Consider the following 27,523-nt stretch of genomic DNA (forward strand, 5'->3'; position numbering starts at 1 on the left):
GTTTCAGCTTTAGCATCGTTCTTTCCAAAGAAATCCCAGGGTTGATCTCCTTCAGAATGGACTGGTTGGATCTCCTTGCAGTCCAAGGGACTCTCAAGAATCTTCTCCAACACCACAGTTTAAAAGCATCAATTCTTCCGCGCTCAGCCTTCTTCACAGTCCAACTCTCACATCCATACATGACCACAGGAAAAACCATAGCCTTGACTAGACGGACCTTTGTTGGCAAAATAATGTCTCTGCTTTTCAATATGCAGTGACTTTTTATTTATCTGGGAGCAACAGCATACACACAGTAGAGAAAATGCACACTGCACTTCCTAGAATTATTCTTAAGATTAAATGAGATAATCTAAGCAAAGCACTTAAAGCAGTTTTTGTCACAGCAGATGCTCACTAAACTATTTTAAGAAATCAATACGTTTCACTGTTGAGCTAAACCCACACAATTTCATTTCAAAGTTTAGGAAAATCAAGATGAAGTAGCTTTGAAAGATCACAAACTATACGACCAGGTTGTAGATTTGGATCCTGATTCTCAAATCTTTCGCCACCAATTTACATCAGACTGAAATACTCTTGAGATACTAAAGCTCTTGAAATTTCTGAAAGACCAGTATGAATTGTGAAATTTAAAACCTTTTGGCCACCGATGGATTATTTTCCCTAGTCTGTAATACTCTGCACCCACATAGATGTCTTTTCTTCCCTCATTTAAATTTATAGGAAATTGGTGGTGAAAATAGTAAAGCTCAAAGAAACCCAAATATACATCACATGATTGACGTTTACTTCTCCAGATTAGTTAGCTTTTGTTTTCAGACATTAGAGGCAGCTGCTCGCGTGGCCACTGTCAGAAAAGCAGAACTAAAGCAACTCAGAGGCAAAGACAGAGCCGTTGGGAATGGCCAGTCAGCTGGAGGGCTTAAGGCTTGGCAGTGGGTTAGGAGCACTTCTGTTGCTGCCAGGAGGAGGCGGGTGGGGTGGTTGCAAAACTAGTCTGAAGCAAAAAAAAAAAAAAAAAAAAGCGAGGTTTTCCGGGATAACAGCCGCGCCGGGGGCGGGGGCAGCAGGCCGGGTTGGCTGCCCAGCCGGCGGGTGTGTCCAGTACAGGCCGGAGGACGCAGGAGGCTGAGGGTGGGGGGCGGGGGGAGCCGCGTCTAGGTCAGCGAAGGACGAAAGAAGCCGGACAATGACGCCGGTCGCCACCGGATCCCGGCTCGAAGGCCTCTAGTGAGAAACCGGCTCCCCACCTACGGCCGGTCATCCCGGCATTCGCGAGACCCCGGGGCCTCCTCAGGCATTTCCGGTAAGAAGCCCGGGGCCCGGGGCTTAGACCCCTGCATCGCAGCGCGCAGGCGCCTTGCGATACTGGAGGCCGCGGACGCCGAAGGAGGGGGCGTGCGAGTCAGAGGAAAGCCTCTTCTGCGCCTGCGCTTTCTGTTTTACCCGGGTCGCGGAGGATAGGGGTTGGAAACAAACCTTGAGCCGACGTCTAGTACTCCCTGGACTCCGGGCCGGGGCCGCCCTCCACTCCTCCGCGCGGCGTCTCCGTAGGCCATCCGAGAGCTCCGCAGGGGTGTGGGGAGGTAAGAGTTCCCTCTTACAGGCGTCTTGGCTTCTCCTCACTCCTGTTGCCTCACGGAGGGGGCGGGGTGGCCGCTGGTCGCGCTGCGCTGGGCGCTGGGTCTGGCCCTCCTGCGCCTCCAGGGTCCGAGCCTTGGGGCCCCAGGAGTCGTTCCTTTTCCGAGTCCCCTGAAACTGGCTAGGAATTCAGCACCCTCAAACCCAGCGGCCCCCTCGGTAAAGCCTGGAGGGCCGGACCAGGCTAGGGTGGCAATCACGGCGACTGTTTGCCGGGTCCCACCCACTTGGGCCGCCCGGAGTGCTCGGCGCTGCCCCGGGGAGCGACCCCCTGGGGCCGCGGCGGGTGGAGGGAGAAGCGCCCCCCGTACCCCCGGGCCGCTTGTCCAGCCGGGGTTGGGGTGCAGCGCCTCCCGGAGGGGCTGCCGCTCTCCGGAAGAGAGTGGCAGCCTCTGCGCGGAGAGGACTCGGCCCCCGCAGACCGATCTGTCATCACCGCCCGAGCTCTAGCAAAGCCCGTTCCCGCACCCAGGCATTCTTTTTCTCGTCGTTTTAGACCCGAAGGACGCGGCCGTTTTTCTTCCGTCTACGTTTTCTTTTGTATCTTTAAAAATTATAAAAGGTGATCTAACTTTTAAACTGTTAACTTCATTTGTACGACTGTGATTGCCTATTATTATATTCCAGACTGAGGGTGTTCTTGCACCCTCTAGCCCCCACATTTGATAACTATCTTTTTCTTTGACAAAATAGGCAGCTTGTTGATCGATTTAGGTTCCTTAATTTGTTGTTTTGAGCTTGTCTTTTGAATTGGCAGAAGTTCAGTGGTTTGATCTAGTAGAACTGATTTTTCACCTAATTTTTTTCCTTTTTTTCTCCACCGGATATTAAACTGCATGTTTGGTGTAAATATTTTTAAATATTAAAATAAAGGAAAAGGGAAAATAATCAACTATGATTCCACAGTTAAGGGTAATCAACAATAGTTAATTTTTTACCTGAGTCTTTTCCCCATGGCATTTTCTTAATGAAGATATTTTATATACAGTTGGATTACCCACTTTTCTTGCTTAAAATTATATTTTGAGCATTTTCCCATATTTAAAACAAACTTCATAAATATAACTTTATGATTTTGATTACACTACTGCTAACATGAACCAACTATCTTTTGAAATAGTTATATTACAGGTGAAACTAAATTCCCTGTTAACTATCATCCCGTATGCTAGATGATATGAAAGTATCACAGTTTATTTAATCCAGTGGGTCTCAGGTTCCCTTTCTACACTTAAAAATTATCGAGGAGTAATAGAGTTTTGTTTTTCTAATGAAGTATATATACTACTTTAGAAATTGAAACTGAAAATTAAAATTTTTTATTTATTCATTTAAAATTAACAGTAAACCAGTTAAATATATATTAAAAATAATGTTTAAAATAGCTAAAGTATTTTTTTAAATGTTTTAGTTTTTTTTTTTTCATTTTACATATTTTATAGTTCACTTTAACATCTGGAGTTATAGGAGACAGGTAGAATCTCATTTGGTGTGCTGCCTTATTTAAGCTGAAGCATATTAAGAAAATCCACCCTTGCACAGATGAATATTTGGACAGGAAGGCCCTCATCCCCCCAAAAGATTTGGGTTTTTTAGGGGCCCTCAGACCACAGTTTGCAAAAGCTGATTTAATCGTTCTCATACTGATGAGCTGTTAGGTTCTTTGCAGTTTTCACTATTACAAACACTGCAGCATTGAAAGTTCTTTGTAATGGTTTTTTTTTTTTTTTTGTAATGTATTCTTGAGCATAGTACTAGTGTTTCTCTAGAAGCAGAATTGCTAGGTCATAGAGTATGTACCTAAAAAATCTTGATATAAACATCACTTTTGATGTCTACATAATTTTTTGTGTTCTGATGTTGGTGTCTAGATTGTTTTAATTAATGATCTGGCAAAATAGTTTTAGTTGTTTTGAATTATTTTCTTGAATTTATGAAATGAGAATTATTAGATCAAATCTTAGGAATCTTTCTTAGGTCTTTGGTATATATTGTCATATTGTTCCCCTGACTGAGTATACCAGTTTATTTCTTATCATCAGGGTCTGTGATGCTCTTTTTATCAGACCCTTACCAACCATGTGTGCTTCTATTATTAGAAAGATTGTTTTCGGATTTAGTAGGCAGCTAAAGGTATGTATTTTAATTTGTGTTACTTTGATAGTGCAGACTGTACACTGAATTTTTTTCAGAATTTTACTAGTTTGTTCATATTTTTTGCCTGTTTATGGTCCAGTGTCCAAGTGTTTTTCTAAAAGATTGTAATATCTTTTTATATTATAAGGATACATGTTATCATTTTTTGAAGGAAAGGAACAAAATTAACTTTTTTCCTATTTATAGTAGTATATTTTTATTAAAAAATACTATAATGACATATAATATAGATATGAAAAGCTTACATAATCTCAGACACCATTATTAATAGTTTGGTCTTTGCTTCTCTGTATTTTTTTTCATTGTGTCTTTGCTAATACTATTATTTTTTTTTACAACTTATAAAAATGAGTTTGTACTATGCATGAGGTTTTATGATTTGATTTTTTCTTTTTTTGTCTTTTAACATTATATATTGGATATTTTTCTATAGAAGTACATAGAACTCTGGGCAGAGTTCTTTCAGAGTGGCTTTAGGAACACCAGTTGTGACCTTTAGTTATCTGATGTCAGGCTCCTGTCCTCTTCTGTATTCTCTTCCTAGGTGATTTCATCTGTTAACAGCTATGTGCTGCCAATTTCCAAATCTGTATCTCAGACCTCCCTCCTGCATTCCAGATCCTTATATTCAACTACCCATTGGACATCTCCCCCAGGACATTCTCAAGGTACTTCAAACACCAGTCCAAACGTAAACTTGTTTTCCCTCAGTCCTGCTCCTCTTTGTATTGCCCGTTATGATCAGTGGTACTGTCGGCCACCTAGCTGGTCTTACGGCTCAGAGGTTAAAGTGTCTGCCTGCAGTGCGGCAGACCTGTGTTCGATCCCTGGGTCTGAAAGATCCCCTGGAGAAGGCAATGGCAACCCACTCCAGTATTCTTGCCTGGAGAATCCCATGGATGGAGGAGCCTGGTGGGCTACAGTCCACGGGGTCGCAAAGAGTTGGACACGACGGAGCGATTTCACTTCACTTCACTTCACTGCCAGCCACCTACTCACTTGTGATGGCAACCTAGCTAATCCTACCTTTCTCCCTTGTTTTCACTCTCCAAAAGTCACCATTCTTTAGCCACTTTTGTATGTTTCCTTTCTGTCTAATCTGTCTCAGTTCAGGCTCTCATCATCTCTCACTTGAACCATTTTAGGAGCCTCCTTACTGTTGTTTTTTGTTCTCTGACAAATCTTCCATGGTGTTGCCAATTTGGTTTCACTCATGAAGAGATTTTTTAAAATCATTTTTGTAAAACTAAATAGTGTAAGTACTTGTTTGTAAAACTATGTGTACTTAAATAACCAAGTGAGTAAAGGTACTACTTACAACAGGTTATTATGCACATGTAAATAAAATTCCTTAGAATAGGCAGTATATCTTGTATTTGTTTTGTGTCTTCTCTACAAGGTAGATTACTGGCACAATAAATAAATCTTGATTGAAATGGAAGTATGTGCAGTTTAATAACATTTCATGTCAAAAGATTTCAGTATCACACTTCCTTTGTGGCTCAAATGGTAAAGAATCTGCCTGCAGTGCAGGAGACCAGGGTTCAATCCCTGGGTCAGGAAGATCTCCTGGAGAAGGAAATTACAACCCACTCTGGTATTTTGTCTGGAGAATTCTACAGACCGAAGAGCCTGGTCAGATACAGTCCGTGGAGTGGCAAAGAGTTGGACGTGATTGAGCAACTAAGCACACACCCATCATACCTTTTATAAATTATTAGATTATGATTTAATTATCCTACTCTTTTTGTATCTTTTAGGTGCTTTAAAGAACATGGTGCTTAGAAGTACAATGTTATTTAGATAGAAATACTTTGTAAGTAGAAACACTTTATTGAGTATTACTTAATAAATTCTATATTCTTTAAGAAAAATTATCTGGCTTTTTCTAATGAGAGTTGTTTCTTTCAGTTCTGCACTTTATTTTTTTAAATACATTTTGTATTCAAAGTTCCTTTATTACTTTTTGCTGTTTATTTTTAATGTAATATTTATCAAAAGGATACCTGTACATAATTTAAAAAGTCAAGTAATACTACAAGACTTATAATGAAAAACAGCCCTCTGCCCTCATCCTCTCCCATAAATCCCACTCTGCAGAAGCAAAAGCAGAAGCAACTTTTCTAAGTGTTCCTCATCGGAATCACAAACAGAAATAATTTGACTAACTGTTTTCTCAGTTCTGCCAAGGGTGATTTATAACTACAATTGACCCTTGAACAACTCAAGTTTGAACTGCAGGTCCACTTATTCATGGACCTTTATTTTTTTCAGTAGTAAATAAATACTATGGTACTACATGATCCTACTTGGTTGAATACATGGACACAGAGGAATTTCAGACACTGAGGAACTGTGGATATGGAGGGCCAACTGTAAGTTATACACAACTTCATGAAGAGTCAGCTCCTGTAGCCCACTGTTAAAGGGTCAACTGCAGTAACACTAGATGCATAGGAGAGGTGTTAATTCAGTACATAAAGTGGATACCTCAGGGCATTAAGGATTAATTATCTCATAGAACCTTTATCAAGAAATGTTGCCCCATAGTCAGCCATTATTCAACTCTTTTTTCACCTCTAGGTTTTTAAATAACATGCTTTCTTATACAGCTCGCTCTCTCCCCTACTTCATCCTGCTGCTGCTGCTGCTAAGTCGCTTCAGTCGTGTCCCACAAAGTAGACAAACAAGTTTTAGATACTATTTACCAACTTCCTATTACAGAAGATGGGAGTTTAGTTTTGTTATACCAACCTCCACATTTAAACACTGCACTTCTCTCCTTTATGTTTGTATATTATATGTTAATTTTTAGGGGCTTCCCAGGTGGCTCAGTGGTAAAGAATCTGCCTGGCAGTGCGGGAGACAAGGAGCTGCAGGTTCCATCCCCAGGTTGGGATGATCCCTTGGAGGAGGGCATGGCAACCCACTGTAGTATTCTTGCCTGAAAAATCCCATGGACAGAGGAGCCTAGTGGGCTGTAATCCAAAGGGTCCCAAAGAGTTGGACACGACTGAGCACATCGTTTAGCCATGTGAATATTTTGTACAGCTGAGCTAGGTAGTATATTATAATGATATGTTCTTATATAATTTTGTGTTTTTCCTATAGTTAAAATTATCTTGGTTTTTTAATGTATCTTTTTTTATCTTTAATATGTTAACAAACTTTCAGCCAAGACGTAATCTTTTGGTAGATTCACACATATCAGATACTCTGTTTACTTTATAGCGTCTCTTCTGTCACCCTGCCTCCATCTTGATGGGTAGCTCTCTAGACCTGATGCACAGCTGTCTTCCTGAAGTGTCCTTTGATGGTCATCTGTGAATTTCTTTTGTCTCTCACCTGTGGTGGATAGCTTGTTTCCAGGATGTCAGGTCTTTCTTCCCTGGTGTCTATTACCTTCATGTTGGCAAAGTACATTTTCCAGTAGTTCCTGAAAATGACCGAGTGGGAGGCACATTTTGACATACCTACTTCATTGTTTGTGTGCAACGTATGTGCACATGCATTTCCTTACTTTCTGGCATTATAAGATGCTCCATGCTCTTCTTGTATATTTCCTGTCCCAGTCTTAGTATCAGCCATTTCTGTAGGAACCTTGGTTCCTTTTGTTGAAGAAACACACTGGCACTAGTGTGTTTGTTGCCACTAGGATTGTCTTGCTTTTAGGCCCTTTTAGCTGATGGAGCAAGAGATAAATGGGTTTATGATAATAACTATAAATATTACAAGTAAAAAATTATTACAAATGTGTAACCACCTGTGTCCATATTAAGGTGAACATGAGTTTATTCTGATGTCTCCACCTCAAATTTGTTACCATATGGATCATATTCTAGCTTCTTCCCCTTAACTTATCTATAACCTTTAAGAAGAGATGGCAAGAATATACAGAAGAACTGTACAAAAAGGATCTTCACAAACCAGATAATCACAATGGTGTGATCACTCATCTAGAGCCAGACATCCTGGAATGTGAAGTCAAGTGGGCCTCAGAAAGCATCACTATGAACAAAGCTAGTGGAGGTGATGGAATTCCAGTAGAGCTATTTCAAATCCTGAAAGATGATGCTGTGAAAGTGCTGCACTCAATATGCCAGCAAATTTGGAAAACTCAGCAGTGGCCACAGAACTGGAAAAGGTCGGTTTTCATTCCAATCCCAAAGAAAGGCAATGCCAAAGAATGCTCAAACTACCACACAATTACACTCATCTCACACCCTGGTAAAGTAATGCTCAAAATTCTCCCAGCCAGGCTTCAGCAATACATGAACTGAGAACTTCCTGATATTCAAGCTGGTTTTAGAAAAGGCAGAGGAACGAGAGATCAAATTGCCAACATCCGCTGGATCATCGAAAAAGCAAGAGAGTTCCAGAAAAACATCTATTTCTGGTTTATTGACTATGCCAAAGCCTTTGACTGTGTGGATCACAATAAACTGTAGAAAATTCTTCAAGAGATGGGAATACCAGACAACCTAACCTGCCCGTTGAGAAATCTGTATGCAGGTCAGGAAGCAACAGTTAGAACTGAACATGGAACAACAGACTGGTTCCAAATAGGAAAAGGAGTATGTCAAGGCTGTATATTGTCACCCTGCTTATTTAACTTATATGCAGAGTACATCATGAGAAATGCTGGACTGGAAGAAACACAAGCTGGAATCAAGATTGCCAGGAGAAATATCAATCACCTCAGATATGCAGATGACACCACCCTTATGGCAGAAAGTGAAGAGGATCTAAAATGCCTCTTGATGAAAGTGAAAGAGGAGAGTGAAAAAGTTGGCTTAAAGCTCAACATTCAGAAAATGAAGATCATGGCATCCGGTCCCATCACTTCATGGGAAATAGATGGGGAAACAGTAGAAACAGTGTCAGACTTTATTATTTGGGGCTCCAAAATCACTGCAGATGGTGACTGCAGCCATGAAATTAAAAGACGCTTACTCTTTGGAAGAAAAGTTATGACTAACCTAGATAGCATATTCAAAAGCTGAGACATTACTTTGCTGACTAAGGTCCATCTAGTCAAGGCTATGGTTTTTCCTGTGGTCATGTATGGATGTGAGAGTTGGACTGTGAAGAAGGCTGAGCACTGAAGAATTGATGCTTTTGAACTGTGGTGTTGGAGAAGACTCTTGAGAGTCCCTTGGACTGCAAGGAGATCCAACCAGTCCATTCTGAAGGAGATCAGCCCTGGGATTTCTTTGGAAGGAATGATGCTAAAGCTGAAACTCCAATACTTTGGCTACCTCATGCGAAGAGTTGACTCAGTGGAAAAGACTTTGATGCTGGGAGGGACTGGGGGCAGGAGGAGAAGGGGACGACCGAGGATGAGATGGCTGGATGGCATCACTGACTCGATGAACGCGAGTCTGAGTGAACTCTGGGAGTTGGTGATGGACAGGGAGGCCTGGCGTGCTGCAATTCATGGGGTCGCAAAGAGTCGGACACGACTGAGTGACTGAACTGAACTGAACTGAACTTCCTTCTAAAGGTGGGAGACCTTGCTCCCACCATCAGCCATCCATTTATTTAATTTCATTTCTAGCATATGTGTATGTTGGTTTCAGAATTAACCCATACCCCCGTGAGAAACAGTTTTATCAACTAGAGCAGCGGTTCCCAACCTCTGGGTGGTTTGCCCCAGGGACCAGTTTTATGGAAGACAAGTCTTCCATGGACCGGAATGGGGAGGGTGCTTTCAGGATGATTCTAGTGCATTACATTCATTCTGTACTTTATTATTATATCAGCTCTACCGCAGAGGCATTAGATCCCGGAGGTTGGAAATCCCTGAACTAGAGTATAATGCTTGTGTTGCTTTTAGACTCCACTCATTTCCCAAGGTCGAACTTTTATTTTTCCATCCTTTTCAGCATGTTTGTTTTATATATTCATAATGCATTTACACTTTTTTTTTTCCAAATTCTGTGTTCCATCTGAGTTATCCAGCCTTCTAAATATTTTTTAAATTTGCATACATTGAGATTGTTCTTTGTATTATCAAGTTGTATGGGTATTAACAAACACTTAATGTTTTGTATTCACTATTATAGTATTATACAGAATAATTTCACCACTCTAAAAAATCCACTTTGCTTTACCTGTTCAGTCCTCCCCTAGCCCAAAGCACTGGTTCTCACTGATGTATTTACTGTCTCTCTAGTTTTACCCTTTCCAGAATATCATAAAATTAGAAACCTATAGTAGTACATAGATTTTTTTAGACTGACTTCTTTTACTTAGCAATACCCATTTAAAATTCATCCATCTTTTTTGTGGCTTGATTGTATATTTCTTCATATCACTGAATAATATTCCATTGCATGCATGTACCAAGGTTTATTTATCCACTCATTGAAGGACATCTTGGATGCTTACAGGTTTTGGCAGTTATGAGTAACATTGCTATAAACTTTCACATCTAAGTGCTTGTGTGGACATAAATCTTTAAATCAGTTGGATAAATAACTAGTATTACTGTTGCTGGATCATACGGTAAGACAATATTTAGTTTTATAAGAGACCATCAAGGTGTCTTCCAAAGTGACAGTACATGTCACATTCCTAAGTGAAAGTTCTTGCTGCTTGGCATCCTTGGGGCGTTTGGTATTGTCAGGGTTTTTTTTTTAAATTTCAGCCATTGTGATAGATATAAAATGATATCTTCTTATTTTAATCTGTAGTTCTTTAAAGACAAATGGTGTTCAGCATTTTATCATATCCTTGTTTGCAATTTTTATATCTTTTTTTAAATTAAAAAATAGTTTTATTTATTTCCTTTTTGGCTGTGCTGGGTCCATTGCTGGGCAGGCTTTTCTCTAGTTACCGTGAGCGGGGCTCTTTTTTGTGGTGCGTGGGCTTCTCGTTGCAGTGGCTTCTCTGGTTTCAAAATACGGGCCCAGGGCGCGTGGGCTTCAGTGGTTGCGGTGTGTGGGCTCAGTATTTGTGGTTCCTGGGCTCTAGAACATACCCTCAACGGTTGTGGCGCAGACTTAGTCGCTCCATGACATGTGGATCTTTCAAACCAGGGGTCCATCATGTGTCTCCTGCACTAGCAGGTGGATTCTTTACCACTGAGCCTCCAGGGAAGGCTTTTAACTTTTATTTTATATTGGAGTACAATTAACACAGTTGATAATTGTGTTTGTTTTGGGTGTACAGCAGAGTGATTCAGTTATACATATACATGTATCCATTCTTTTTAAAAATCTTTTCCCATTTAGGTTATTACAGAGAATTGAGCAGAGTTCCCTGTGCTATATGTTGTTCAGTCACTCAGTCGTGTCTGACTCTTTGTGACCCCATGGACTGCAGCATGCTAGGCCTCCTTGTCTTTCACCATCTCCCGGAGCTTGCTCATACTCATGTCCATTGAGTTAGTGATGCCATCCACCCCATGTTATCCTCTGTTGCCTCCTTCTCCTCTTGCCCTCAATCTTTCCCAGTAACAGGGTCTTTTCCAATGAGTTGGCTCTGCATCAGGTGGCCGAAGCATTGGAGCTTCAGCATCATTCCTTCCAATGAATATTCAGGATTGATTTCCTTTCTTATTTGGAGATATAGCTGTTCAGAACTCTTGCCCATTTTTAAATTGGATTGTTTATTATCTATTGGGTAAGAAAGCTCATTCTAGGGAAAAACCCAAATGAACTTTTTGGCCAACCCAATAGTTATTGAATTTTAAGAATTTTTGGAGGATTTTAGATACAAGTCCTTTATCAGTTATGTGTTTTGCAACTATTGTCACCCACTCTGTGGCTGGTCTTCTCATTTTCTTAACAGTGTCCTTTTCAGAGCAGATATTTTTAACTTTAATAAGGTCCAGTTACCAGTTTTTCTTTCATGTCTCATGTCATTGGTCATCACCAAACCCAGGGTTTGGGAAGTTTTCAGCTATTATGCTTCAAATATGTTCTCTGCTCCATTCTCTCCTCCTCTCCTGAAACTCCTGTAATGTAAAGTTAGTACATTTAATGTCGTCTCAGAGGTCTCGTAAGTTGTCTTTTTATTTTTTTTCCTTAATTCTTTTTTTTTTCCCCCCCTGTTCAGCTAGAGTGATTTCTGCTACTCTGTCTTCCAGTTCACGGATCTGTTCTTCAGTATCATCCTACTGCTGATTCCTTCCAGTGTATTTTTTTCTTTCAGTTATTGTATTCTTCAACTCTGTTTGGTTCTTTATATTTTCTAATTCTTTGCTAGAAACTAATTTCTCACTGTTCATCTCTTCTTTTACCAAGTGCTTTGAGCATTTTCATGATTATTACCATGAACTCTTTATCAAGTGGGTTGCTTATCTCCACTTGGTTCTTCTTCTGGGGTTTTTATTCCTTCATTTGGGACATACTCCTCTGTTGCCTAATTCTGTGTTTTTGGTAGGTTGGTTACACTTCCTGATCTTGGACTCGTGAAACCTGATGTAGAAGATGTCCTGTGGTGCCCCGCACCCGCTCCCCTCTCATCCCCAGACTTATGTGCTCTAGAGAGCGTACTCTAGGTGGACTGCAGGGGCCCTTCCTTTGTGGTGGGATGGCTGCTGTGGGCACCCTGGTAGGTGTGGCTGACCTCTTCTTTGGTTTGGTTGCCAAGCTCTAAGTAGTGTGAAGGCTGCCAGCTGCTGGTGGGAGGGGCAGGTCCTGGCATGGCTGGCTGTATGGCTTGGGGTGTTCCAATCGTGATGCTGGGCTACTGGTGGACAGGGCTGGGTCATGAGCTGATTGGCCCAGAACTAGTACTGGCTCATTAGTGTGCGAAGCTGGGTCCTGAGGCTGGTGTTGGCCTGCTGGTAGGTGGGGCCGTTTCCTGACATGGGTGGCTTTGAGGTCTGGGATGTCCTGGAGCTGATGCTGGCCTGCTGTTGCTTGGGTCCATATCTTGTGGCTAGTAAGCCAGAATGATGCTTATGATCACAAGTGTCCACATGGTAGAATGAGCTCCTCAAAATCACCGGTGCCAGCATCTGTGTCCCCAGGGTAAGTCCCAGTTGCCTCCTGAAATCAGCAGTGAGTCTGACACAACCTCCTTTCAAATTACTGCTTCTGCCCTGGATCTCAGAGCATGTGTGATTTTGTGTGAACTCGTAAGTCTCTTATTTCTCGCAGTCCTCTGGCTCTCCTGAGTGTAAGCCTAAAGCCTAATGTTTTAGAGGGTTTGTCCTCTGTTGCAGGACCTCCAGGCTCGGAAACTTGCTGTGAGGCTCAGGCTTCTCATTCCTTGGGCAGAACCTCTGCAATCGTTTATGCTGTTTATGGTTCATCCACCCAGGGGTATGTGTCTTGACTATACCATGTCTCTACCTTTCCTGCCCATCTTGTTGTGGGTCCTTCTTTATATTAAGTTATAGAAGATTTTTTCTGCAAGTTCTCGTCAGTGGTTGCTCTTTAAATAGTAATCTTGGGACTTTCTTGGTGGTCCAGTGGCTAAGACCCTGCATTTCCAAAGCAGGGAGCCTGGGTCTGATCCTTGGTCAGGGAACTAGATCCCACATGCTGCAACCAGGTTTGCCCGCAACAACTAAAAGATCCTGCATGCCACAAGAGATCGAAGATAACCACATGCCAGAGCTGAGACCTGGCACAGCCACAATAAATAAATCAATACTTTAAAAATAAGTAGAAATTTTGATGTGTCCATGGAAGGAGCTGTAGGTATTTTGTAGATATTCTTTACCAAATTGAAGAAGTTCCCCTCTAATCATAATTTGCTGAGAGTTTTTATCATGAATGTTGGGTTTTGTCAAATGGTTTTTCTTTTGCATCAGTCAGTATGATTGTTTGATAACTCTTCTTTAGTCTGTTGATGTGGTACATTACATTGATTAATCTTCAGATGTTGAACCCACCGTGTATACCTGGATAAATCCCATTTGGTGGTTGTGTATAATTCAGTTTATGCACTATTGGGTTCAGTTTGGTAATACCTTGTTGTAGATTTTTACTTCTATGTTCATAAGCTACATTGGTCTGCAGTTTCCTTTGCTGTAATGTCTTTATGGTTTGGTGTTACAAGTCATGGTGCTCTTATAGAATGATTCAGGAAGTGTTCCCTCTGCTTCAGTTTTCTGGAGGAAACTTTGGAGAATTGGTATCATTTCTTCATGAAATGTTTGGTAAAATTCACAAGTGAAGCTATCTAGACTTGGTGATTTATTTTGTGGAAGGTTATTAATTATTAATTCAGTTTCGTTAATATATGTAGGACTTTAGGCTAATCTATTTCCCCTTGTATGAATTTTGGTAGTTTGTGTTTTTTAAGAAATTGGTCCATTTCATTGAAATGATCAAGTTTGGGGGTATAGAGTTGTTCATAATATTCCTCTATTTTTAAGTGTCCATGATATCAGTAGTTATGACCCCTCTTTTATTTCTGATGTTGGTAATTTGTATCTCTCTCTTTTTAAAATTAGCCTAGTTTATCAACTTTACTTTTGTAAAGAGTTTTTGTTTTCAGTGATTTTCTTCATTTCTCTATTGTTTTCCTGTTTTTAACTTATTGATTTCTGCTCTAATGTATTTAATTTATCTTTTCTGCTGCCTACTTTGGCCTTAAATTGCTCTTTTTCTGATTTTCCAAGATGGAAGCTTAGCATATGGATTTTTAGATCATTCTCCTTTTTTAATATATACACTAAAACTATTAAAAACTCCTCTAAGCACTGCTTTTACTACAGCCTGTAATCCTCACTTGAATTTTTAGATTTCTGCTATCAATTTCCATGAATACTTTTTTCTTCATATATTCCTTATGTATGGCTTCCTATTGCTGTTTCATAGTTGCATTGCTTTTTTTCTGAGAATGTAAGTTTCTTTGATGTTTTCTTCTTCCTGTATTATCTCTTCCTCCAAGTTCCTTTTATTTCTTTTGGTGTCTGTGTGTTTTCATGTACTTTTGTATATGTATGGTATAACCACAATTTAAAAATGGAGATAGAAGTAATACACTTAAATGAATTAGGATGCCATACCATTGTTACTGAGAATTTTTCTGAACTTTGCCTTGTGCTAGCATAATTAATTGTTCCTTTGAAGATGATCCTTCTGTCTTCAGAATTCAAAGTTTCACTATAGAGTAACTGTGGATTCCTCTTTGCAGTCTGTTGAACCATGTGAGGGTTAGGGATGCTGACCTTCTCTGCTGTTAAAAATTGTTCCATAACCTACAGTCAGTCCTCCGTACCCATGGTTCTTCCATATCCATGATTCCACCAACCCTGATTGTGCAGTGTTACAATATTTACTATTGAAAAAAATCTGCATGTAAGTGAACTGTGTAGTTCATACCCATGTGGTTCAAGGATCAACTGTACTTAGGTTGCTTGGTAATGGGTTCCCTGCATCTGTTGTGTCTTTAATCAGTTCTGGAACTCCTGGCATTATCTTTACAAGCATACTTGTTCCATGCTCTCTAGTCTCCTTGTAGGGCTCCATTCTCATTCTGTCATCCGTGTTTCTTAACTTCTTTTTCATATTTTCTTCTTCCCTATTTCTCTGGGCTTCGTTTGAGGTTATTTCTTCAGATAGGTCTTCAGCTCTTTGATTCTGTATTAAGCTCTGTCTAACCTTTTTAATTCCGTCTTTATGATTTTTTTGAGCCTCGTGTCCCCAGTTTGTGGTGACTATCATCAGTGGCTCTAGTAAAGCGCTCTCATTTGTTGATTGTCTCTTATCTTTCATTTCCCTCTCCTTTTCCTTACTCCAGGCCACCATTCACATGTGTTTAATAATATATATCTTTCTGTTTGTATATTATTGCAAAATTTTTATTGTGTTTTATAAAAGTAACAGTTTGTAACAGGCTGAAAGCTTAAAAACTCATTCACTATCAACTATTTGAGGAACATTGCTGGAAGTGTTCCTCCTTCTGCACTTAGTCTTAATTGCTTTCTTAAGATGTCGTTTAACTTGTCCCTCTATGCTTGAATTTCCTGTAAACATGCAGTTAGTGCTAAAAGCTTGATTAGATTTGGAGTCAGTTACTGTTTTTGTTTTTGAAGGCAAGAATATTTTGTATGTGATTCTGTGTCTTCCACATGAAGCATATAATGTTTGGTTTTTTCACATTTATTGATGGTGAAACAGCTCAACTGGAATTCCATCACCTCCACTAGCTTTGTTCGTAGTGATGCTTTCTAAGGCCCACTTGACTTCACATTCCAAGATGTCTGGCTCTAGATTAGTGATCACATCATCATGATTATCTGGGTCGTGAAGATCTTTTTTTGTACAGTTCTTCCGTGTATTCTTTGCCACCTCTTCTTAATATCTTCTGCTTCTGTTAGGTCCATACCATTTCTGTCCTTTATCGAGCCCATCTTTGCATGAAATGTTCCCTTGGTATCTCTAATTTTCTTGAAGAGATCTCTAGTCTTTCCCATTCTGTTGTTTTCCTCTATTTCTTTGCATTGATTGCTGAAGAAGGCTTTCTTATCTCTTCTTGCTATTCTTTGGAACTCTGCATTCAGATGCTTATATCTTTCCTTTTCTCCTTTGCTTTTCACCTCTCTTTACACAGCTGTTTATAAGGCCTCCCCAGACAGCCATTTTGCTTTTTTGCATTTCTTTTCCATGGGGATGGTCTTGATCCCTGTCTCCGGTCACGAACCTCATTCCATAGTTCATCAGGCACTCTATCTATCAGATCTAGGCCCTTAAATCTATTTCTCACTTCCACTGTATAATCATAAGGGATTTCATTTAGGTCATACCTGAATGGTCTAGCGGTTTTCCCTACTTTCTTCAATTTGAGTCTGAATTTGGTAATAAGGAGTTCATGATCTGAGCCACAGTCAGCTCCTGGTCTTGTTTTTGCAGACTGTGTAGAGCTTCTCCATCTTTGGCTGCAAAGAATATAATCAATCTGATTTCGGTGTTGACCATCTGGTGATGTCCATGTGTAGAGTCTTCTCTTGTGTTGTTAGAAGAGGGTGTTTGCTATGACCAGTGCATTATCTTGGCAAAACTCTATTAGTCTTTGCCCTGCTTCATTTCGCATTCCAAGGCCAAATTTGCCTGTTACTCCAGGTGTTTCTTGACTTCCTACTTTTGCATTCCAGTCCCCTATAATGAAAAGGACATCTTTTTTGGGTGTTAGTTCTAAAAGGTCTTGTACTCAATATGCCAGCAAATTTGGAAAACTCAGCAGTGGCCACAGGACTGGAAAAGGTCAGTTTTCATTCCAATTCCAAAGAAAGGCAATGCAAAAGAATGCTCAAACTACCGCACAATTGCACTCATCTCACATGCTAGTAAAGTAATGCTCAAAATTCTCCAAGCCAGGCTTCAGTAATACATGAGCCGTGAACTCCCTGATGTTCTAGCTGGTTTTAGAAAAGGCAGAGGAACCAGAGATCAAATTGCCAACATCTGCTGGATCATCGAAAAAGCAAGAGATTTCCAGAAAAACATCTATTTCTGGTTTATTGACTATGCCAAAGCCTTTGACTGTGTGGATCACAATAAACTGTGGAAAATTCTGAAAGAGATGGGAATACCAAACCACCTAACCTGCCTCTTGAGAAATCTGTATGCAGGTCAGGAAGCACCAGTTAGAACTGGACATGGAACAACAGACTGGTTCCAAATACGAAAAGGAGTATGTCAAGGCTGAATATTGTCACCCTGCTTATTTAACTTATATGCAGAGTACATCATGAGAATCGCTGGACTGGGAGAAACACAAGCTGGAATCAAGATTGCCAGGAGAAATATCAATCACCTCAGATATGCAGATGACACCACCCTTATGGCAGAAAGTGAAGAGGCGCTAAAAAGCCTCTTGATGAAAGTGAAAGAGGAGAGTGAAAAAGTTGGCTTAAAGCTCAACATTCAGAAAACGAAGATCATGGCATCTGGTCCCATCACTTCATGGGAAATAGATGGGGAAACAGTAGAAACAGTGTCAGACTTTATTTTTTTGGGCTCCAAAATCACTGCAGATGGTGACTGCAGCCATGAAATTAAAAGACGCTTACTCCTTGGAAGAAAAGTTATGACCAACCTAGATAGTATATTTAAAACCAGAGACATTACTTTGCTGACTAAGGTCCATCTAGTCAAGGCTATGGTTTCTCCTGTGGTCATGTATGGATGTGAGAGTTGGACTGTGAAGAAGGCTGAGTGCCAAAGAATTGATGCTTTTGAACTGTGGTGTTGGAGAAGACTCTTGAGAGTCCCTTGGACTGCAAGGAGATCCAACCAGTCCATTCTGAAGGAGATCAGCCCTGGGATTTCTTTGGAAGGAATGATGCTAAAGCTGAAACTCCAATACTTTGGCCACCTCATGCGAAGAGTTGACTCAGTGGAAAAGACTTTGATGCTGGGAGGGATTGGGGTCAGGAGAAGGGGACGACCGAGGATGAGATGGCTGGATGGCATCACGGACTCGATGGACATGAGTCTGAGTGAACTCTGGAGATGGTGATGGACAGGGAGGCCTGGCGTGCTGCGATTCATGGGGTCGCAAAGAGTTGGACACGACTGAGCGACTGAACTGACCTGAACTGATGGTGAAATTGCTGGATTCATATATATTGGCCTGATCCCATATTATAAAGTTTCCCACCAGCCTTTCATCCAACAGTTTTAACATCCATTGATAGCCATTGCCTAGTACATTTATTGCATTAGGGACTATGAAGAGATGATTTTTAAAATGTTAATATCCTTCTGCATTTATCAACTGGAATTCTTATCTAAAGAACTCTTCCTTAGCAGCTATTTTGTTATCCTAAAGTACATTTTGTAAATAAAGTGCAAAATAAATTCTTAGTTCTTTTCTCTTAATATATCAATTTTCAGAGTAATGAGTTACTGCCCTAGCATCCCTCTAGTGAATGGTGGTTTTTGTTTCTGTTTTTAGTATCATTATGATCTCTTGGTGTGTGTGTGTTTTAATCCATTTGATTTGTGGTCAGGCCTCATTTATTTGATGGTCACTTGTTCCATTGAAGCCAGTGGGATCACCTTCAACTTAGCCCCTGTGTTCTTTTATATTGTCTCATTAGTCATTGATAGATTCCTTCAATATCTCTCAGGCTTATTTGGTGTAGTTCCTGCCACAAATCAAAAGTTCATCTACTTTATTCATAAAGTTAATTTTAGCTTTCTTGTACCTCTCTTGTATGCTTATTTTCTGTTTCTTTAATTTCTGCTCTTAGCTTATTTGTTTTCATTCTTTCTTTCCTAGTTTAAGCATCTAAGTCTCTTCGTATCTGTTGAAGTGCCACTTTTACTGATTCTCACAAGTTTATACATGCAGTATATTTTATATTATTTGATACATGGTACTTATAGCTATTTTTAGTTTTCAACTATGAATGCTTTGACCCATGAGTTATCTGGATGAGTGTTTTAAATTTGACAGTAGTTTATGTGTACATGTTATATTGTTAAGAGTTTGTTTTCATGTCATTTTTGTATGTATAGAGGAATTTCCCCAAATATATCACAGGTTCTTCAAAGCAATACTCTTAAATTTTATTTGTGTCTATTCCCTGACTATGTTTCTTGGCATGCAATACATTGAATTAAAGGAATATAAGGAATTAAAGGAACTATCATACTTTGTATTTTTTAGCCACACAAGAATTAAATTCTGAATAAGTCTACAAGTAGAATGGACAGTTATTTTAAAGCAGCAGTCAGTGACTTGGACAGACTTCTCGATGATTTCGAACAGAATCCAGGTTTGTACTATTAATGTAATTTTAAAATGTCAGTAATTAGTACTCTTAGCAAAATATGGTTTCAATTTTGGTCACATGGTTATCTTCTGTAAAACATTCACATATCCCGTTATAATGAATTAGTATATTCTTATACTGAATAGAACCAATAGCCAGACATAGAAATAAGAAAACCAGAAGTTTCTTTCCAGATATAAACTTAGGTAAAAGAAAGACCTTTAAAACCAGCATATGAACCAGCTAAAAGCAACTTGAGAGTTCTTCATAAAGTTGGTATTTCATTACTATGAAAGAGAGTGTTTTCCCCATCTTAGGATGAAGACAAGGAAACTGGTGGGCAGCACAAATAAGTTAGATTGTTTTTCAGCTCTTCCTTAGTCTGGTTTTTATAGTGCAACAGAGTTATTTTAAGTTTCTATCATATTATGACATCTACATAAATAAAGGTAAAAACCCCAAATAGTTTAAATCCAAATAAAAATAATTTCTGAAATTATTGCCATTCTGCAAGAGAGTAATCTATCTCTGGTCTAAAAAAACAAGCTTAGAAGTTGTAGAAACCATAACATCTTTGGAATAGTTTTTATTTGGGTCTCATCACTAACATTGTATTCCTGTTTTAATTAGATGAACAAGATTATCTCCAGGATGCACAAAAGGCATATGATTCTAAGCACTATTCAGTCTCTTCAGAGCTGACTGCCTCACAAGGAACTTCATTGCTACCAAAGGATCAACAGTGCATTAATTGTGTCTCATCAGAAACAGGTTATGAGACAAATCAGATTGCCCTGAGTGAAAAAATACTTGAGGGACTAACTTCTTTACAAAATGAAAAAAATGTAACAGGGCTTGATCTCCTTTCTTCTGTGGATGGCGGCACTTCAGATGAAATCCAGCCTCTGTATATGGGACGGTGTAGTAAACCTGTCTGTGATCTGATAAGTGACATGGGTAATTTAGTTCATGTAACTAATAGTGAAGAAGATATTAAAAAATTATTGCCAGATGACTCGAAGTCTAGTGCAGATTCCTTGACGGGACTGGATTTATCTTCAGTGTCAGAAACTTTCTGTGTGTCTTCAGCAGACCATGGTAATAATGCAGTCAGAGAGGAACAGAGTGATGTCAGCTCTGAATTACAAAACAGAGGAATCAGTGAAACTACAGAATTTGGTGTAAAAGTAGATATAGCACTTTCAGATTCATGTACTTACAATGAAAAAGAAAATTTAGAGGATAAAAAGATCTCTAATCAGTCAGAACCAGTTGTTGATTTTAACATGCCATCTGCTTTGACTCAACAAAGTTCCAAAGTGTTTGATGCCAAAGACCACCCACAGCACAGGAACCAGCCATGTGAATTGGTAAAAGCTGCTGGGTGTTTGGTAAAAGAGGAGGAAGAGATGCCAGTTAAAGCTGCCACAGAATGTTTAAAAGAAGGAGGCAGCACAAGTGCTTTGTCTTGCAGTCTTCCAAAAAATGGAGGTTTATGCTTAAATGATTCAAACTTAAGAGATGAAAATTCCAAGTTACCTGACTTTTCCTTTGAGGAAGATAGGACTGCGGTATTTATAAAAGAATCTGCAAAAGGAGACTCAAGAAATTTAGATCTTAATGATAATAAAGATGTAATCCAAGATTCTGCTTCAGCTTTACATGTTTCAAGTGAAAATGCATATTCCTCATTGTCCTGTCTTCCAGTACCTGGGTCTTTGTGTGGATCTTTAATTGACAGTAAAGGTCATGGTGATTTTTTACCCCAGAATGAAAATAAAGACAATGCACAGAATCCAGTGACTGTACATGAAGAAATACAGAAGAAGGTTACTTCAGGTAGGGAATCTTTGAAGGAGACTGATATTTTGAAACAGGATAAATGTAAAAACATACTTCATCAGCCATTAACTGAAAAGATGGGAGATAGAAAGGTAGATTCTAACCAGATGGTAATTAGAGTTGAATCTATGGATTACCCTAATAACAGCAGTTCTTATACAGCTGCAGAGTCTCAAATAGAGCTTTCTGGTGCTAGTGCCCCAGAATCTCCTGATCATTGTGAAGGTCTTACTTTTTCAAGCAGTGATATTGATGGACAAGACTTAGATTACTTTAACATTGATGAAGGCATGAAAAGTGGCACACCAATTAGTGATGCTGAACTTGATGCCTTTCTCACTGAACAGTATCTTCAGACGAGTAACATAAAATCATTTGAAGAAAATATAAGTGATGCAGAATCTCAAATGAATCAGGTAGATATGAAAGGCCTAGATGATGGAAATATTGATAATATATATTTTGATGCTGAAGCAGGAGCTACTGGGGAAAGTCCTGGTATTAATATGACTTGTGAAACAATTGATAAACAGAATACAGCTGAAAATGGTAGCCTTTCTTTAGGCGAAAAAAGTACAGTTGAACAAGGTTTATCTAGCAGTAAGTCTGAGATTACGAATGAATTATCAGTCTCTGATAGTAACAGTCAATCTGTTCATGTTGGAGGGGCCAGGCCTAAGCAATTGTTTAGTGTTCCATCAAGAACAAGGAGTTCAAAGGAACCAAATAAACTGGATGTTCCAAATATGCCTGAAAGTAAACCCAGGACAGCAAATACCATTGTTCCAGCCACTTGTACTGCAGATTCTGTGACTGATCCTCAGGTTAGCTTCGATTCTAATTACATTGATATAGAAAGTAATTTTGAAGGTGGGTCCAGTTTTGTAACTGCAAATGAAGACTCTCTTCCTGCAAACACTTGCAAAGATGGCCTTGTTTTGGGCCAGAAACAACCTACTTGGGTTCCTGATTCAGAAGCTCCGAATTGTATGAACTGCAAAGTCAAATTTACTTTTACGAAACGGAGACATCATTGCCGAGCATGTGGAAAAGTAAGCTATTAAAATGTTTGTCTTTTATTCTTTTGAGGCATTTTAAATGAAATATTATGTGACAGAATAACTGATTCATAGATAATTAAAAGATTCAGTTAATTTAAAATTGTTTTTCGTTTATGTGGAAACATATAAAGCCCTGCCATTTTTATAGATGAGGTTTGAATAAATATCACACAGTCATGGGTATTACATACTGGGAAATGAGGAACACTAATTTTTGTGAAATCAAACAATATGTGTCATTTTCTCCCTGACATTGACACATCAGATGTACGGAATTCAGTTAAATTCCAGTTTATCCTTGAATACTTATTTCAGGACTATTCTGCAAGCTAGTGTTACGCCTGATACCTGAGGTAAACACTGAGAAAAAAAGCAGATTGACTTGCACGAGGTTCAGAACACTGAAGATGACTTCATTTGTGTTCTGTCTTGTCTGTGAATTCTAAGGCTTGCCTATAGAAATGACATTGCATTTTTTCCCCAGCATTTTCAGCTTTTCTTTAGTTGCAGCAAGTAGGGGCTACTCTTTAGTTGCAGTGTGCAGGCTTCTCACTGCAGTGATTTCTCTTGCTGTGGCTCGTGGGCTCCAGGGTACTCAGGCTTCAGTAGTTGCAGCCCATGGGCTTAATAGTTGCAACTCACAGGCTCTAGAGCACAGGCTTAAGAGTTGTGGCACACGGGCTTAGTAGCTCTGCAGCATGTGGGGTCCTCCTGGATCAGGGGTGGAACCTGTGTCTCCTGCATTGGCCAGCAGATTCTTTACCACTGAGCCACCGGTGTGTGTGTGTGTTAGTCGCTCAGTGGTGTCCAACTCTTTGTGACCCGACGGACTATAGCCCCCCAGGCTTCTCTGTCCGTGGAATTCTCCAGGCAAGAATACTGGAGTGGACTGCCATTCCCTTCTCCAAATGTAAACCAGCTGCTGCTAAGTCGCTTCCGTTGCGTCCAACTCTGTGTGACCCCATAGACGGCAGCCCACCAGGCTCCTTTGTCCCTGGGATTCTCCAGGCAAGAACACTGGAGTGGGTTGCCATTTCCTTCTCCACCAGGGAAGCCCTCTATTTTTGTTGTTTGTTACAGTTGATTTACAATATTATGAAAGTTTCAAGTATACAACATAGTGGTTCCCAATTTTAAAAGATTATACTCCATTTGTAGTTATTATAAAATACTGGCTATATTTCCTGTGCTATACAACATATCCTTGTAGTTTATCTTATACTTGTTAGTTTGTGCCTTTTAATCCTCTACCCCTGTCTTGCCCTTCCCCACTTTCCTCAGTGGTAGCCACTAGTTTGTTCTCTATAAATCTGAGTCTGTTTCTCTTTTGAATAACATTCTACTTTTAAAAGTTAAAGGAAAAAAAAAAAAGGAAGGAGACTTCCCTGACAATCCAGTGGTTAAGACTGTACTTCCACTGCATGGAGTCTGGGTTTGATCCCTGATTGGGATTCAAAGATCTCACATACAATGCAGCACAGCGAAAAAGTTAAAAAAAAAAAAAAGGTGGGGGGGGGGGAGTTGTAAAGGATGACAGAAAGCTTTTAAAATTGTGAACTTATTAATTAAGAAAGTTTTTTTTCCTTCTAATTAGCGTAATTGATTTAAAGGAATTCTCATCAGTAATTTTAAATTGTAGAAACCTTATTTAAGTAAAACAATAAAAATAAAAAGAATCATTTTAATAATTACCTATGACTACGATCATTAGAAAAATTGTCATGTAATCAGAAAACTGGTGTTTGCCTCAAGTAGGTATAACCATGCTTGAAACAAAATCAAATTTGCTATTTTATTCTCTTTAGGTATTTTGCGGTGTCTGTTGTAATAGGAAGTGTAAATTACAGTATCTAGAGAAGGAGGCAAGAGTATGTGTAGTCTGCTATGAGACTATTAGTAAAGGTGAGTATTAACCTGACATATCTTCTTCCAGTAATTGAATATATCTTAAAAACAACTAGATTGTGACAAAGATAAACTTCTTTATTTTCTTAAGGCGAGGACCTAGTGTTGACTTATCTGGCTTAGTTGGGACATCCCAAGGCTTGGTTTCTCTTCTTTTTGTTCCACTCTCACAATTATTACTACCAGTCTGGAAAGGAAGCATTCAGTTTCTGGAATGGCAGTTCATTAACTTTTAACAGGTACCAAGTCCCTAAATGCTGCATTTCATCTGCTGTTTGTTTTTGTCACCATCATTGTCATCCTCATCATCTTAATCTAAGCATTTATAGAATATCTAGCAGTAAATATTATCCAATCTTATATATTAATAGCATAAGGCAAGGTAACAGTTCCCACCTTATAGAAAATTACAACCTACATTGGGAATGAAAGCTAAGGTAGTAATATTTATAATTTTTATATAAATTCATAGGACTGTTACACTATTTGTACAGTTTCATCTTTTACATATTTCTTTCCTTTCTCAGTTTTATAATTTTGTTTGTACGTTTAGCTAGTTTACTGTTATCAGCAAAAATCTTGGTGGTCTTACTTTAGCTCTCACAGTTGTGTATGTGTCTATATATGTGTATGTTTGTTTTTTTCTTCAAATACACTTTTGTTCTTTTGAGTACTTCTTGGCATTTTTAAAGATTTGTTGACAGTTTAATTCCCAGCAAATATTACTTGGGACTTTTAAGACCAGACCTGTGCACTAGCTCAGGTACTGCTTCCTGTTAGCCAGGAGAATAAATACCTGATAATAATTTGTTTTTCTCTTTTGAATGAAGATAAATTTTTTCAGCAATTCTTCAAAAAGCTCTGATGTGAGTCTGTTAGCCTGAGGTAAGCTGCTTTACTCCCTGCTGTTGACCTCTGCTCTGGAAGATAATAGAGTGTAAATCTTTTAATATTTCCATAGTACCACCAGTCTTTATGAAGACTTTAAGTACTTATATCTTTTGCTTATGCCATTTCAGTAGCCTTTAAGACTACTGCTGGTGAAAAAAAAAAAAAAAGACTACTGCTGGTGCTGTTAGCCAAGCAATCTGCTAGAATTAAGAAATCTTAGAGCAAGCTCCAACATGATTATCTCTCCCCGGTTAAAAATAAAGCAGCCATGAAGATTTGAAACATTCTTTGAGTGGACAAGTCAGATATTTAGGTGAACATTAGAACATATTCTGACTCTAAGGATCCAGGAGAGAAGATACAGTCATTAAAGAAACCAGCTAGGAAACTGAGATCAAGCATTGGTTTATTAAAGAAAATATTTTGAATGGATTTGTTTATTTAGATATCTGTTTTATTTATTCTGTTTTGATATAACATGTAATTTCATTTGTAGCTCTGTTTATCATTAATTTATACACCACAAGAAAACATAAATAAATTACTTTAACACCAACGTTAGGGTTGAAAATAGTAGACATGATCATTTAAAATAATGTTACTAATAGGAGGTAAATGACTCAAGGACTCTTTTAAGACAAATTCCAGGAAGAAGAGAAGATAGTTTTGTTATAGACTAGATAATGAGGAAGTGCTAAAACTGTAAGTTTTAAAGAAGCATGCATGTGAGTGCCATTACATAAACTTAGGGCAGGTTGGAAATTACTTTGAAACTCTGGTATTATGTTTGGATTTTTTTGGTTAGTGGAAGTCATTGCATGAGGGTGCGAATTCAGTGGCGCTTGAAGGGGTTATTGCAGCAGTGGCAGCATTTGTAGCAGATCAGTTTGGAGAAATGCTTACGGGAGAGCTGCCAGTGCTCTTCCATGTTGTTGGGATGAAAAATCATTCAGCAGTGTTCAGGCACTGTTCTGTGCTTTGGAGATCCAGGTGAAAACAAAACACATTTCCTGTTCTTATGGAACTTTTTGATCTCATAGAGCTTATGAATGTGGGGAGTGATGGATAGGATAGCAAAGAGAATATCAGATGGTGATAATATTCTAAATAAAAATAAAAGAGTGTGAGAGGGATAGATGGTAACAGATTTAGGGGCAAGAGGTGGTTATTTTAAAAGGTGGTAAGAATAAGGGTTTATGATACTATGATATGTTAAGCAGAGACTTGAAGGAGATAAGAGAATAAAGCTATATGGAAAAATATGCCAGGCAGAGAGAACAGTAACAGCAAAGACCCTAACCTAGAAGAGTGCTTGCTTCACTGTTGAAGAACAAGGAGGCCTCAGTGGCTGTATCATGATGAGTAAGTAGGATATTAGTGAGAAATGATATCAGCTAACTAGGAAAGCAGAGGCAGGATTAATAGAATGTAGACTAAGACAGGGTCTTGTGGGCCACTGTAACAACTTAAATTTTCATTTTAGTAGGGAAGCCATTAAAGGATTTTAAGCAGAAGAATAATGTGATACGATTTATGTCTTAAAAGAATCACTAGGAACTATACTGGAAATTGACTCTAAGGGTACAAGGGCAAAAACAGATGGTCATATTAAGTAACAATGATTTTCTTCAGTAGATACCAAACATAAGCCAAAATTATATTGAATTAACTAATTGGTATCTTATACTGAAGTAGAATGCTGCCAACTAAAATAAGGAAGTAAGAATATTATCTTTCCCACGTGCCACTTACTGTTTAGCCATTTGATTTCTTTCTCCTTACAACTTGAAAAACAGAATATTTATCTTAACTTACTTTGAAGTTTAAAAACATCTGAGATGAATTTTTTTCCCTTTATAGCTCAGGCATTTGAAAGGATGATGAGTCCAACTGGTTCTAATCTTAAGTCTAATCATTCTGATGAGTGTGCCACCGTCCAGCCTCTTCAGGAGACTCAAACATCAAGTATACCTTCACCTACAACTTTACCAATCTCAGCACTTAAACAACCATGTGTTGAAGGTAACTAGAAGAAAATTCTGTGTCTAATATTAAAGATAAATTATTAAAATAGAAGTTTTCTAGTATTCAGGAATCTAGTGAGAATAGAGAACCTAGACTAGCTGCCAGAAGGAGCTTAATACAGGGAACTGGTTAGAAGGGTATGTATGTTAGAAGGGCAGAAGAACAAAACGGGCATGCTCAAGTGACGCTCAAGGGTGGAAAAAAAGCTATGACAAACCTAGACAACGTATTAAAAAGCAGAGACGGTACTTTGCCAGCAAAGATCCATCTAGTCAAAGCTGTGGTTTTTCCAGTAGTCATGTATGGATGT

The 27,523-nt window shown here is 39.0% G+C and overlaps 1 protein-coding gene and 1 long non-coding RNA gene across 12 annotated transcripts in view; one reads left to right on the forward strand and one right to left on the reverse strand.

The window, feature by feature from the left end:
* LOC138440480 (uncharacterized) overlaps positions 1–2,067 on the reverse strand; it is a 57,995-nt gene extending 55,928 nt beyond the window's left edge. The window contains exon 1 of the long non-coding RNA XR_011257044.1: positions 1,483–2,067. This is a non-coding gene — a long non-coding RNA (uncharacterized lncRNA). The remainder of the gene's footprint in view (positions 1–1,482) is intronic.
* ZFYVE16 (zinc finger FYVE-type containing 16) overlaps positions 799–27,523 on the forward strand; it is a 63,159-nt gene continuing 36,434 nt past the window's right edge. For 2 of the 11 annotated variants that reach the window (XM_069590034.1, XM_069590039.1), the window contains exons 1-5: positions 799–1,589; positions 19,384–19,492; positions 20,120–22,383; positions 24,198–24,294; positions 27,049–27,210. In XM_069590034.1, coding sequence (XP_069446135.1) covers positions 19,423–19,492; positions 20,120–22,383; positions 24,198–24,294; positions 27,049–27,210 — 2,593 coding nt within the window. In that variant the 5' untranslated portion in view covers positions 799–1,589; positions 19,384–19,422. Of the gene's footprint in view, positions 1,590–4,345; positions 4,470–5,561; positions 5,618–12,614; positions 13,077–19,383; positions 19,493–20,119; positions 22,384–24,197; positions 25,730–27,048; positions 27,211–27,523 lie in introns of those variants that run through there. The other 9 variants (XM_069590033.1, XM_069590038.1, XM_069590036.1 and 6 more) reach the window with 8 other exon arrangements.

Source organism: Ovis canadensis, chromosome 5, assembly GCF_042477335.2.
Source record: "Ovis canadensis isolate MfBH-ARS-UI-01 breed Bighorn chromosome 5, ARS-UI_OviCan_v2, whole genome shotgun sequence".
NCBI lineage: Eukaryota > Metazoa > Chordata > Mammalia > Artiodactyla > Bovidae > Ovis > Ovis canadensis.